General features: G+C 34.3%; 1 protein-coding gene across 2 annotated transcripts; it reads left to right on the top strand.

Annotated features, from left to right (window-relative positions):
* The first annotated feature begins 2,166 nt into the window (after positions 1-2,166).
* LOC111699849 (ankyrin-3) lies at positions 2,167-13,273 on the top strand. Of its 2 annotated transcripts, none has more exons than XM_023470593.1 (6): positions 2,167-2,297; positions 4,584-5,380; positions 5,471-5,528; positions 6,220-6,273; positions 11,825-12,009; positions 12,434-13,273. In XM_023470593.1, the coding sequence occupies exons 2-6, from the start codon at positions 4,644-4,646 to the stop codon at positions 12,855-12,857; spliced, it is 1,458 nt and encodes a 485-aa protein (XP_023326361.1). In that variant the 5' UTR covers positions 2,167-2,297; positions 4,584-4,643; the 3' UTR covers positions 12,858-13,273. The 2 variants fall into 2 exon arrangements, with proteins under 2 accessions (XP_023326361.1, XP_023326360.1); XM_023470592.1 differs by having other exon boundaries at positions 2,172-2,297; positions 4,600-5,380.
* Positions 13,274-15,131: the final 1,858 nt, after the last annotated feature.

Here is a 15,131-nt window from a genome sequence, read left to right as displayed (position 1 = left end):
GGTTTCAAGAATACTGGGTATTATGAAACAAGGTAATAGATTACATGGTCTCTAGTTTCAAGAATACAGGGTTTCATGAAACAAGGTTACTAGATTACTTGGTCTCTAGTTTCAAAAATACAGGGTTTCATGAAGCAAGGTTACTAGATTACATGGTTTCCAGTTTCAAGAATACAGGGTTTCATGAAACAAGGTTACTAGATTACATGGTCTCTAGTTTCAAGAATACAGGGTTTCATGAAACAAGGTTACTAAATTACATGGTCTCCAGTTTCAAGAATACAGGATTTCATGAAACAAGGTTACTAGATTACATGGTCTCAGTTTCAAGAATACAGGGTTTCAGGAAAAAAGGTTACTAGATTACATGGTCTCTAGTTTCAAGAATACAGGGTTTCATGAAACAAGGTTACTAGATTACATGGTCTCAGTTTCAAGAATACAGGGTTTCATGAAACAAGTTTACTAGATTACATGGTCTCAGTTTCAAGAATACAGGGTTTCATGAAACAAGGTTACTAGATTACATGGTCTCAGTTTCAAGAATACAGGGTTTCATGAAACAAGGTTTTCAGATTACATGGTCTCAGTTTCAAGAATACAGGGTTGCATGAAACAAGGTTACTAGATTACATGGTCTCCAGTTTCAAGAATACAGGGTTTCATGAAACAAGGTTACTAGATTACATGGTCTCAGTTTCAAGAATACAGGGTTTCATGAAACAAGGTTACTAGATTACATGGTCTCAGTTTCAAGAATCCAGGGTTTCAAGAATACAGGGTATTATGAAACAAGGTTACTAGATTACTTGGTCTCTAGTTTCAAAAATACAGGGTTTCATGAAGCAAGGTTACTAGATTACATGGTCTCAGTTTCAAAAATACAGGGTTTCATGAAGCAAGGTTACTAGATTACATGGTCTCTAGTTTCAAGAATACAGGGTTTTATGGAACAAGGTTACTAGATTACATGGTCTCCAGTTTCAAGAATACAGGGTTTTATGAAACAAGGTTACTAGATTACATGGTCTCTAGTTTCAAGAATACAGGGTTTTATGAAACAAGGTTACTAGATTACATGGTCTCCAGTTTCAAGAATACAGGGTTTTATGAAACAAGGTTACTAGATTACATGGTCTCTAGGTTCAAGAATACAGGGTTTCATGAAACAAGGTTACTAGATTACATGGTCTCTAGGTTTCTAGGATACAATGATTCTATCATAAAGGTTTCTAGGATAAACAGTTTCTAGAATAACCGTTTTCTAGGATACCCAGTTTCCAGGATACAAGGTTTCTAGGATACATGGTTTTATAATACAAGGTTTCTAGGATACAAGGTTTGTAGGATACAGGATCTTTATGCTACATGTTTGTAGGAAGAGGATTTCCGGGATTCAAGGTTTGTAGGATACAAAGTTTATAGGACACAGGATTTCTAGGATACAAGGTTTCTAAGATACAAATGGTTTCTAGGATACAAGGTTTGTAGGATACAGGGTTTCTATGAAACAGGTTGAAAGGAAGAGGATTTCTTTGATACAGGGTTTCTAGGATTCACGGTTTCTGTTTCTAAGATATCAGGTTTCTAGGATACACTGTTTAAAGGATACAAGGTTTCTAGGACACACGGTTTCTAGGATACAAGGTTTCTAGAATACACAGTTTGTAGGATACAAGGTTTCTAGGATACACGGTTTCTAGGATGCAAGGTTTGTAGGAAACAGGATTACTATGATACAGGTTTATAGGAAACAGGATTACTATACAGGTTTGTAGGAAACAGGATTACTATGATACAGGTTTGTAGGAAACAGGATTACTATGATACAGGTTTGTAGGAAACAGGATTACTATGATACAGGTTTGTAAGAAACAGGATTACTATGATAAAGGTTTGTAGGAAACAGGATTACTATGCTACAGGTTTGTAGGAAACAGGATTACTATGATACAGGTTTGTAAGAAACAGGATTACTATGATAAAGGTTTGTAGGAAACAGGATTACTATGCTACAGGTTTGTAGGAAACAGGATTACTATGATACAGGTTTGTAGGAAACAGGATTACTATGAAACAGGTTTGTAGGAAACAGGATTACTATGATACAGTTTTGTAGGCAGAGGATTTCTATGATAGAGGGTTCCGCCCCAAATGAAGGGAAAGGAATCGGAGACTAGAAAATAAGTTTAGTTTCTCTGAAGCCAGGATCGGAGCAGTAGGATTACTTCGGTGTGCAGAGTAAACACAGTTTTAATAGAATACCTAATTATTGGATTATTTATCAAAATACACAGGTGAATATTATTAAATTTTTCAAACCTTACACCGGATTATTGAGTTACCCCCCCCCCCGATTTTTTTGAAAAGTGTTTTTGAAAGTTTGAAATTGACTTTTTTGAATTTTCTGTAAGTTGACCCGTGTCTTGAACCTGACCTAAACTATCCCGCTCATCCTTCGCTACCTGGGAATAATTACGCTTTAATTTTGAAATAGTAAGATAGTTATTTATAAATACATATGTGTCCATAGTACACTTGTGAACCCCAGCCCTCTCCCTCTCAACCCTCCCCCCCCCTTCATACTCGGGACCCCGTGACTCTCAAAACTGTTTGTTTTTCAAAGTCGGCGAACTAGGCCAAAAATAGAGAAATAAATTTTCCAAAATCTCTTACTTTATATATCATTGGAAAAGGTGTTTATTTAAGAGAAGCAGAATGTAAATAAACTAATAAATATTAAACTGAGATCATATTAAATTGTTCACTCTCCAGTTTTAATCTCCAGGTGTTTGTTTTCTACAGGTAAAAGTCTACAGTTTAGTCTCAGGGTTCATTAATCTATAAGTTGAATCCGAAGGTTTAATTTCTAAGTTTAATCCCCAGGTTTAATCTATAAGTTTAATTTCCAGGTTTAATCTATAAGTTTAATCTCCAGGTTTAATCTATAAGTTTAATCTCCAGGTTTAATCTATAAGTTTAATCCCCAGGTTTAATCTATAAGTTTAATCCCCAGGTTTAATCTATAAGCTTAATCTTCAGGTTTAATTTCTGGGTTTAATCTCCTGGTTTCATCGGTAGGTACCTGAAGTGTGTGTGTGTGTTCAGGTACTTGGAGTGGGTGTGACTGGTACCTGGAGTGGGTGTGTTCAAGTACCTGGAAAGTGTGTGTGTTTAGGTTCCGGAGAGTGTGTGTTCAGGTACCTGGAGTGGGTGTGTTCAGGTACCTGGAGAGTGTATGAGTTCAGGTACCTGGAGTGGGTGTGTTCAGGTACCGGAAGAGCTTGTGTGTTCAGGTACCTGGAGAGTGAGTGTGTTCAGGTTCCTGGAGTGGGTGTGTTCAGGTTCCTGGAGAGTGTGTGTGTGTGTTCAGGTACCTGGAGTGTGTGTGTGCGTTCAGGTACCTGGAGATACGGAATCCCTNGGAGTGTGTGGGTGTGTTCAGATACCTGGAGTTTGTGTGTGTTAAGGTACCTGGAGTGTGTGAGCGTTCAGGTACCTGGAATGTTTGTGTGTTTAGGTACCTGGAGTGTGTGTGTGTTCAGGTACCTGGAGTGTGTGTGTATTCAGGTACCTGTTGTGTGTGTGTATTCAGGTACCTGTAGTGTGTGTGTGTTCAGGTACCTGCAGAAGAGTAAGGGGAAGATGGGTCCACTTTAACCTTGAATATTTAGTATAGAGCAACTATTAAATGTCTGAGAAAAGATAACAAGGAATGGGTCTCCCTCTGGCTGCCAGAATTGACAATTTTCCCAGATAAATGGTATCTTTCTAAATATTCCATTGCACCTTAAACAAAATAGGAAATAATCTAAAAGATATTGTATAAACACGTAATTAGGATAAACAAAAAAGCTTGTTGAAATTGAAAAATGGTGTTAGGAGAAAACCTGAAGAACTTGTAAATTTTAAATTCTCATTGGCGCTTTAGGTAACATAAATGTGCACACAAATGTATGCGAACTGTATACTTTGTTGTTATATGTATATTATATATTTTTTTTTTTTACAAAAGAAAACAACAATTCCTAGATTGAGGTTTATTCCTATAACCTAAGGATTGTATGCTGTCTCCTCCAATTTACTAATTGAATCTTTATAATGCGTCATTTGACGGGTTTCTCGCATTTTTTATTCAATCTTCTTCTGTCAAATTAGTTTTGCACGCCAAAAAAAAATTTAAAAGTTCTTTTTTAGTTCGCTTCAGTCATTTTTAATTATTTTGAGTTTTGACAGCCTTTTCCAGTTTTGTAGGTTTAACTTTATTTGTTATTTTTTTTTTTCAGATTTAGTGTTAATTTTAATTATTTTTCTTTAACTCACCGAGATCAGTAAAATTGGTGTGAAGCGTCCAACATTTCTAGTTTAACTATAATATCAAACTTGCGAGGATGATAGTAAAAAGTAAAGTTTAGGCTGAAATTATGCAGAAAGCTGAAGTGTAATAAGCTTCGTTGTTGCTCAAGTTTAAAGCTAAAGGTTTAGTGTCATACAGAGCGGGGGGGGGATTCAGGCTCTGAAAATATATATATTTTAAACTAGAAATAAGAATATTCTAAACAATCAGCTGAATAATATTATAGAACAATTTGTCTCCAGGGTGTGTGAGAAATAGAGAGTGTGGGATCGGAGCATCTGGAGGTATGACAAGAAGATCTGAAAGTTTAGAAAGGGGAGGAGGAGGGGGAGGAGAAGGAGAGAACAAACCAACTAAAGCAGAATTCCTTGTCAGCTTCTTGGTTGATGCTCGGGGCGGATCAATGACTGGGAGTCGGAGTACAGGACTCAGGATTGCAATCCCACCTAGAGCTGCAGAACAGCCTGTCAGGGTCACATGTCGTCAACTCAGAGTAGAATCCGTCCTTCATCCTCCTCCTCTCAGTGACGGAGAAGGTTTGGCAACCCGAATCCTACAGCTTACTCCGGCATCCTTTCTCTCTCCCGTCCTTGTGGAGATTAATCATTCTACCCAGGAGTCAGCAGAACGTGAGGTTGTTATATTAAGATGCGATTCTGGAAAAAAATGGAGTTTGCATACAAACATTAAACCTGATAACTCACTAAACCAATTCCTCAGCTCAAGTATTAATAATGTGAGTATTAACAAGAAACTGGAGCAGAAGATCCAGATTATAACAAATAGTTTACCTCAGTACTTTGCTCTAATATCCCGCCCTAGACACCAGACTTTCAACCTGGGTCCGGAAGGAGGCCTGGCAACTTCAAACCTTGCTCCGGGTTTACAATGTTTCTTCCCTGCCAAGGCTCTTACCAAACCTGTCTGTATCGGGATCAGTGTTAGCGCTGCTCGTCCGTCCTTACTCTCCGATCTATCAGTTCAGGGCGGAGCTGTGTCTCCAGTTATTACCATCGAACCCAGGGAAATATAATCAAATAAACTTGGCAACTTTTGGTGTTTTTACAACTTGTTTTATAGTTTTTAATTTGATGGTTATGTTACAACCTTTAGGAGGAGGAAATTTCACAAGGCGGTAACCGTCACTCTCCCAATACCTCAACCTCTCCAGGTAATATCTAAACTAGGGAGACTTTATATTCTCCAGGTAGTATCTAAACTAGGGAGACTATACACTCTTCAGGTGTAGTATCTGAACTAGGTAGACTATACACTCTCCAGGTGTAGTATCTGAATTAGTATGACTTTATACTCTCCAGGTGATATCTGAACTAGGGAGAATATATACTCTCCAGGTAGTATCTGAACTAGGGAGAACATATACTCTCCATGTAGTATCTGAACTAGGGATGCTATACTCTCCAGGTAATATCTGAACTTGGGATACTATACTCTCTTGGTAGTATCTGAACTAGGGAGACTGTATACTCTCCAGGTAGTATCTGAACAAAGGAGATTATATACTCTCCAGGTAGTATCTGAACTAGAGAGACTTTATACTCTCCAGGTAGTATCTGAACTAGAAGGAGATTATATACTCTCCAGGTAGTATCTGAACTAGAGAGACTTTATACTCTCCAGGTAGTATCTGAACTAGAGATACTATACTCTCTAGGTAGTATCTGAACTAGGGAGACTGTATACTCTCTAGGTAGTATCTCAACTTGGGAGACTATATACTCTACAGGTAGTATCTCAATATATACTCTTCAAGTAATATCTGAGCTCGGGAGACTTTAATCTCCAGGTAGTATAAAAACTAGGGAAACTGAATTATTCTTTATTGATATACATATTAATAGATTGAGAAAACGGGAGAAGACAGAGGGCGAGCTCCCATAGAAATGTCGTTACTGGTAAGATTAATATCTAAACCAATATTAAATTCATTCATTTTCTTTTATCCTTTATTGAGTATAATATCTCATAATCCTCCTGCAATTTAAAACTTTACACAGATCCTCCTGTTCTCTTCACCCTACACTGATACTCTTGTGCTCTCCACTCTACCCTGATCATTCTGTACTCTCCACCATACCCTAATTATTCTGTACTCTACACCCTACATTCTGTACTCTCCATCCTACCCTGATACTCCTGTACTCTCCACCCTACCCTGATCTTTTTGTACTCTCCACCATACCCTAATCCTTCTATACTCTACACCCTACATTCTGTACTCTACACCCTACCCTGATACTCCTGTACTCTACACCCTACCCTAATCCTTCTGTACTCTACACCCTACATTCTCTACTCTCTACCCTACCTTGATACTTCTGTACTCTACACCCTACCCTAATACTTCTTCACTCTGGACCCTACCCAGGTACTGTTTTATCCCCGTATCCTAATCTGCTCCAGGAGAGCTTGAAAGTATTAATCTACAGAGCATCTACTTACTCAGGGGATATATTAAGATAAACCTTCTAAATTATCTCAATATTTAACTAAATAAGTTAAATATTAAGTAGAAACAGGAGGAAAGTGAGATGGGGAAAAAGCCAGAAAAGATGAGGAGAGGAAGGGGAAGGGAGGAAGTGGACTAATGCAAATCTTGCTAAATTTTTGCAACCAATGGGTTTTTACAAGAACGGGTTCTTATATGCATGTATTTTTAAGATTGGGAAAAAATATTCTTTAATACATAACACGATCAGAAAAACAAATTTTTTAAAACATACAGCTGGTCGATTTTTCTTTTCATAACTAAATACAAAGAAGTCTATACAATAAAACGAGACATCATTCGTGTATATATGTTGCCTATAGCCAGCCAAATGACTGGACCGATTGGGCTTAAATTTTTTGTGGACACTCCTGGGTGGCCGGGGGGTGTTATAGGCCAAAAAATCGAATTTTTAAAAAAATATTTAAAAAAAAAAAATTTTTTTTAATTTTTAAAAACTTTTTTTTCAAATTTTTTTTTCTACGGGCAACGCCGGGCCCTGTAGCTAGTGTTTGTTAAAATAAATAGGGGAGGTGCTTTAGGGGTGGTGGGATTAAAAACATGCTGAGCTGTTTCACATGAAGGAGAAACAAGTTTAAAGTAAATTAGAAATTAATAAAATTCAAGTTGTGTTTAGTCTAAACATCATTATTTAAGTTCTAATAATTCTGCAACCTTGACAAATAATATATATATACATGAATACAAGTATTTGAAAATATAATAAATCTACTTGTACCAAATCGTAATTTAGACCCATTGACGCGGTCTAATTTGATGTGGGACACCCTGTATATCAAAATTGTATTTAAAGGCAATGTTGACGTAATTTAATGAGTTGCATGTACAATTCTGAGAAACAACGAGGAGATATCGTCGTGTTTCAACTGGAAAAGTGATAAATACTGTTAGGTTTTCGTCTTTGTCTTCGTCAACAAAAATCTGCAAGTCATATTTTTAGAACAGAAGAAGATTATGAAGTATATTAGAAAAAAAGGATAGAAGCTTCATCATTTTTGCTCAGATGAAGGTTTAAAGGGAACTGTTTTGAATCGAACATGCCCATTAATAAATGGAGGTTCACTTGAAATTACATACAGTCCCTTTAATATCTTAAAGTTATTTGCGTAATTAAATTTGCAAAATCTCAATCTTCAACTTGTTTCTTCATCATCCTAACGTGTATAAATATAAACAAAAAACGTAATTTTTAACGTTTTAAAGATGTCATCATCTGAATTCATGATTATAATGATAAAGAACTTTCTGGATGTTGTACAGCATATTTATACAATCCTTTATAGCGGTTTATTTACATAATTACAACATCTAAACTCCATTTATAACCCCCCCCCCCCCCCGCCATCTCTATTTAAGCTACATTCTGTCATTTCTGTTTTTCTTTTTTTTACGTTAATATTTTTACAGTTGATTCCCTTCCATTAATTTCTTAAAGCAAATGAATGTTTTGTTTGGAAAAAGCTGAAATAGTTTTCTATTTAAGAAAGTTTATAACATTTTCTCATCAATGCCGATCCTGGTTATGCAGAGTTTGTCTGTTAAGGAGTAATGTTGGAATAAAAATGGGAGTGCTCGCGGTTTTTAAACGGGATGTATTCATAGATAAATGAAGAAACATAGATAGCTTATGTACGCAAAATCACCAAGAATTTTACAGTCCGCGAACTCATACTTCTAGGGGTCAAAGTGTACTTCAATGATAAGCGGGGTGGTTTGGTGTTTAATGGATTTCATAATAGAGTGTAAAATAACTCCGGGAATGGAACTATTTGAACAACAATATTTCACTGAGCAATATATCATATTGACGAGAACTGAAGAAGGACATGAGAAGGACTAAACTAACTGAAATTTCTCTCTACAGAACTCATGTACACCACAAGTACTCAATGACATAAGAACAGCCAATGTTCAAAACCGACCTAGTTTATCTATATAATAGGAATATCTTTAAAACACCTCTGTACAGTTATATCTTTCAAGATGAAAAATGTCGTCTGATGCGCAATCTATCTTTATCTATGGATGTATTATTATGACGACACACAACACGAGAATTCATATAAAGATTGAACTAATTGACTCCAACCATTTTCTATGATATGTCTTTTTACTTATTTTCAATGCATGTTTATATAAATTACACAATTTACATATGGATATTTTTGTATCGTTGCATTTTGAATCACTTTAGGTCCAATATTGCCGGCAGTCTATGTTATTTTGAATCACTTTAGGTCCAATATTGCCACCATTCTATGTGATTTTGAATCACTTTAGATCCAATATTGCCGGCAGTCTATGTTATTTTGAATCACTTTAGGTCCAATATTGCCGCCAGTCTATGTTATTTTGTCCTTATTGCAGTGCAACCATGGAAATCAAACAGGCTCGGTGCCTAATGGAATTGATTACTTGCCTCAAACTATTAATTTCTAATTTATATATCTTTGCAACATGGCGTTAAGCTGTGATATCTAAACAGTTTGACTATTGGTCTAACAGAGTTCATAGTTTGAATTATCAAAGTTCTGCGACATCAGATTGTAAAGATCTAAGGCTCATAATATCATTAAGGCGAGTAATCAATTCCATTGGACTGGACGTACGTTTGATACTGAGAATGCTATTATACGTCCTTGAGTTCATATAAAGCTAAGATTTACAGTTAGCTTTACCCATAATGTATGGATCATCTATATATCTATATATAGTTAATTTTATATTCGCCTCAAATTTTGATTAGGGAACCACGGGAATGTTCTTAGTTTGGTTCAAAAGTTCTATGATGAATAGATTGACTCTTATAAAGATGAATAGATTGACTATCATAATGATGAATAGATTGACTCTTATAAAGATGAATAGATTGACTCTTATAAAGATGAACAGGTTGAATATCATAATGATGAATAGATTGACTCTTATAAAGAGGAATAGGTTGACTCTCATAAAGATGAATAGGTTGACTCTCATAAAGATGAATAGGTTGACTCTCATAAAGATGAACAGGTTGACTCTCATAAAGATGAATAGGTTGACTATCATTAAGATGAACAGGTTGACTCTCATAAAGATGAACAGGTTGACTCTTATAAAGATGAACAGGTTGACTCTTATAAAGATGAATAGGTTGACTCTCATAAAGATGAACAGGTTGACTCTTATAAAGATGAACAGGTTGACTCTTATAAAGATGAATAGGTTGACTCTAAGATGAATAGGTTGACTCTCATAAAGATGAATAGGTTGACTCTCATAAAGAGTTTCCAAGATATAAAACAAATCTTTGTAATATTGATCATTTACTATTTTCTTTGTTATATCCTATGAATGAGTTTGAATAATTGAATATCATTTGCCAATCCTAATCTAAAATCGGAGCAAGGTTGGGTAACCCGGGATTGAAAGGAAATGATGGGAATAAAAAACTGAAAACAATTGGAATTTATTTTATTCCTTCTCATATTATCTTCTCTACTCATGTGAAGTTTATCTTCTCTACTCATGTTTAGTTCATCTTCTCCTCCAATGTTCAGTTTATCTTCTCTACTCATGTTTAGTTCATCTTCTCTACACATTTAGTTTATCTTCTCTTCTTATGTTCAGTTTATCTTCTCTACTCATGTTCAGTTTATCTTCTCTACTCATGTTCAGTTTATCTTCTCTACTCATGTTAAGTTTATCTTCTCTACGCATGTTTAGTTTATCTTCTCCTCCAATGTTCAGTTTATCTTCTCTGCTCATGTTCAGTTTATCTTCTCTACTCATGTTCAGTTTATCTTCTCTACTCATGTTCCGTTTATTTTCTCTACTCATGTTTAGTTTATCTTCTCCTCCAATGTTCAGTTTATCTTCTCTACTCATGTTCAGTTTATCTTCTCTACTCATGTTCAGTTTATCTTCTCTACTCATGTTTAGTTTATCTTCTCTACTCATGTTCAGTTTATCTTCTCTACTCATGTCCAGTTTATTTTCTCTACTCATGTTTAGTTTATCTTTTCTACTCATGTTCAGTTTATCTTCTCTACTCATGTTTAGTTTATCTTCTACACTCATGTTTAGTGTTTATTTTATCTTCTCTACTAATGTTCTGTTTATTTTCTCCACTCATGTTTAGTTTTTAGTTTATCTTCTCCACTCATGTTTAGTGTTTAGTTTATCTTCTCTACTTATGTTCAGTTTATCTTCTCTACTCATGTTTAGTTTATCTTCTCCACTCATGTTAAGTTTATCTTCTTTACTCATGTTTAGTTTATCTACGCTACTCATGTTTAGTTTATCTTCTCTACTCATGTTTAGTTTATCTTCTCTACTCATGTTTAGTTTATCTTCTCCACTCGTTCAGTTTATTTTCTCTACTCATGTTCAGTTTATCTTCTCTACTCATGCATAGTTTATCTTCTCCACTCATGCTTAGCTTATCTTCTCTACTCATGTTCAGTTTATCTTCTCTACTCATGTTTAAATTTAGTTTATCTTCTCCACTCATGCTTAGTTTATCTTCTCTACTCATGCAATATGTTCAATGTTCATTGCTCTGTATATAACTATGCAACATGTTTATTGTTCAGTATATATTTAGTCAAGTGTTCATAGTTCAGTATATATATCTGTGTAACATGTTTAGCATATAACTATGTAACATGTTTATTGTTCAGTATATCACTAAGTAACATGTTCATGGTTCAGTATATAAATATGTAACATGTTCAGTATATAACTATGTAACATGTTTATTGTTCAGTTTATAACTTAGTAACATGTTCATTGTTCAGAGTAAAACTTTGTAACATGTTCAGTATATAACTATGTAACATGTTCATTGTTCAGTATAAAACTATGTAGCATGTTCAGTATATAACGTTGTAACATTGTTCACTGTTTAGTATAAAACTATGTAACATGTTCAGTATATAACTATTATCTATATTTAGCTGCTGTGCTCTATGTCTGATTGTGGTAGTAGAGCAGTCTGGGAGGATGTAACCTTATCTACCCCCCTCACCTACCATCAAGGAACTGTACAATTTAATACTGTTGTATCTGCTGCTTTCTGGCTGGTCAATCTACCAACCTGGATGGTAACAGACTCTATCTCAATGCTTGATAAACTCTTCAGGTTAGAACTTAGATTTCTAATCACAACAAATAAGATCTGAGAATATATATATTAGTCACATTAAAGTAGAATATTAAAGGAACTGTTAACGGAATTTGAAATGAGTTACATGCCCGATAAACAATGGTACCCTTAAACCATGAGTAACGATGAGTAAGATATCGTCTTTTTCTATTATAATAAAATGTTTAAATAACATTTAAATCCGTAATTCACTCATTGAGAAAAATCACAAATGAAAATTATCAATATTAAGATAGAAAAAAAATCTTCATCATTTTGCTTAATATAAGACTGATATTTTTTCAAATAGATTTAAATAGACTTTAATATTCATGTGTAGATGCGAAATAAATGTTTGAATACTATCTTGTTACAAAACCTTGACATAAAAGATTAAAATAACACCTGATCCTTTTACTAGATCTTTATCCCGAGTTCCATACCTGGCTCGGATATCCGTTTACTGGAGAGAAGAGGACGCACATTTCTCCGAGGATAGGACGGATGGAGCGGATGCAGAGCTTCGGGTCCTAGTTTCAACACATGGAGAGAGAGTAAACGATAACTGTCTGGAGAGCCAGGAAGGATTTAAGCTGATCACAACCAGTTCAGATCTAATTATCAGGGAGAAATCTGAGCTTGAGTTAAAGATTAAAGGGAACCTTGGCAGGGTTTCTCAGAGCGGACGGATCCTGTTCAAACCGTTCCGTGAGAACAGGTGCACTGTCGGAGTTAAGAAGATCCAGAATACAGCTCCTGCAGCTGCTACCCTAGAGGTTGGGACGGAGGAGGATATTCTTTTCTCCACTAATATTTTAATACAGATTAAGAAAACCTCATGCTAGTTTCCAGACATTAATCACATAATCAATAATATTGAAAATATTTAAAACTTAAAATTGTTTCAATCTCATTATAGATAAAGAACTAAAGCTGAAGGGGGTTATTATAGCGTGTACATTTTAACATTATTTAAAGGATTAATTAATATAAACCATTTTTCTTCTAAATCTTAGATTTGCATGGCGAGGCCTCTGCTAATAATATAATTTTCTATAAAACTTATTTTTAAATTAAATTTCAAGTTCTAATTTTTTATGATTCAGTACACTCTCATTGATAAAAATCGCCAACTCACGCTGAATTATCCGGAGAAAGAAGGACAAATTTATGCGAAATTACTGTTACAACTTTGTGACCACGTAGCTCCTCTAGTTTTGATTGTACGCACAAGCAAGAATGTAATGCAAGGAAAGTCAATTGCGGTTGTGTATACTCTGTGTACATATTGAAACCAGTTCTCTCTGAGCGGAATTTGTAAACAATAATAGATGCATCAGTGTTCGTTTAGTATCCGAGGAGGATAAAAGCATTAAATATTGATAATTTTGATAATTCACATAATAGTTTCCTATGACCAGAATATTTCATTGATTTTTTATGTGAATGATAGATCCCATGTCAAGCTTCGACATCCGTCTTGTTTTTACATTAGCGCCCAGAGACAGTACACTGCAGTACTAAAGATGTGTACACTTCTGAAATGACTTCCTTGCCTTACATCCTTGCGCACAAGTAGGAGCACTTACAAAACGTATCGTCACAAAACGTATCACCACAAAACTTATCACCGCAAAACATATCTTTTCAAAACTTACCAAAACAAAACTTATCTAACAACAAAACTTATCAAAACAAAACTTATCAAACTACAAAACTTATCAAAACAAAACTTATCCTCACAAAACTTATTAAACTACAAAACGTATAAAAACAAAAAATATCAACCTAAAAAACATATCAAACTCAAAACTTACTAAAATAACTACAAAATTTATTTTTTAAAACATTTTTAAACGTTGTACAACTGAAACTTGGCTTAGAATAGGGTTTTTAAACAATTTTTGGAACATTTTATTGATTTGAAATTTTAGATTCATGAATTTTGTTTATAAGTTTTGAGTTTGATACGTTTTGTAGTTTGATAAGTTTTGTAGTTGATAAGTTTTGTCACTGAAAAGATATGTTTTGATATTTTTTGTGGTGATAAGTTTAGCGATGATATGTTTTGTATGGGCTCCGCACAAGTAAAAGAAAATTTATCCAGTCACATATACTAGAAATTAAAACATTTTTACTCTTCAAGAAAAGAAATTATGATTGTCAATCAAATTATTTTCGTAACAGACATTTTTTTAGATAAGTTCCTTTGTTCTTTATATTCTACTGAATATTTACTGTAAATTACAGTTTCGTAATTAATTAATATTGTTCTTGTTAATTCATAAATAAATAACTGTTATAATGATGATAAGTTATTTCAGGAACCCTTCCTTCAGTTGTTTACATTTTTTAATGTTTCGTGGTTCTGGGTCATTTATAATCATAGATTCATAACACTGAATATAACAAAAGTTTGTTTTGCTTCTGAACGAAACTGAACACTTGCCATAAACTCTAATTTCATTGTCCTTATATTTTTGTAACCTAATGTCGAAGGCCTATATTGTTTTAAATTCTGTTATATCTAATAACCAAAGCTTTTACAATCAGGGTGCAACTTTCAAAAAACCAGGAATAGGAAAATTAGTTTGTGGCAAATGTTCTTTCCGATGCAATTTAACCCAATACTAAGGAGACATCAAAAGAATTTACCAAATGTCGTCTTGACAATTTTTTTATATGGGTTATAATTATTATACTAAAATCTCAGTAATCGAAAAATAACTTATACCTATAAAATATGCAGGAACAGTTTTAAAGAGCTCCATATATTTATTCAATTAAAAACTAACTATCCCCAGTATTCCATTACCAGTATAGGTTCAGAAAACCACATTTTATAAATTCTTACGATGGCTTCGAAGTTCTTGCTTAAACTGTATATAAACCTAAAATCATTGAAATTTTAATAAATTAAAGTGATTTTCAACCTATTTACAGCGGCGCCCTTTAACTTTTTTTTCTGAGAAAATTTGGCAGAAGTTTTGTTAGGAGGAACATTTTCTTGACTTCAGAACAAAATGAATAACAGGTAAAACTTTCTTATAAATATTATCCGTACTCCGTTTTAAACAAACTAGAACGGTATACGCGATATTTAACCTTTTTCAATTTTG

This window comes from Eurytemora carolleeae, unplaced genomic scaffold (assembly GCF_000591075.1).
Source record: "Eurytemora carolleeae unplaced genomic scaffold, Eaff_2.0 scaffold347, whole genome shotgun sequence".
Taxonomy (NCBI): domain Eukaryota; kingdom Metazoa; phylum Arthropoda; class Copepoda; order Calanoida; family Temoridae; genus Eurytemora; species Eurytemora carolleeae.
Note: the sequence above shows the minus strand (reverse complement) of the source record. Positions and strands in the feature narration are given on the sequence as shown.

What these genes read in the sequence shown, in the direction of transcription:
- LOC111699849 (XM_023470593.1), top strand. Translation starts at nt 4,644, where the DNA reads ATGACAAGAAGATCTGAAAGTTTAGAAAGGGGAGGAGGAGGGGGAGGA. An exon ending in CAATACCTCAACCTCTCCAG is followed by an intron (nt 5,529 to 6,219) that starts GTAATATCTAAA and finishes ACATATTAATAG; the next exon opens with ATTGAGAAAACGGGAGAAGA. An exon ending in ATGCTTGATAAACTCTTCAG is followed by an intron (nt 12,010 to 12,433) that starts GTTAGAACTTAG and finishes TCCTTTTACTAG; the next exon opens with ATCTTTATCCCGAGTTCCAT.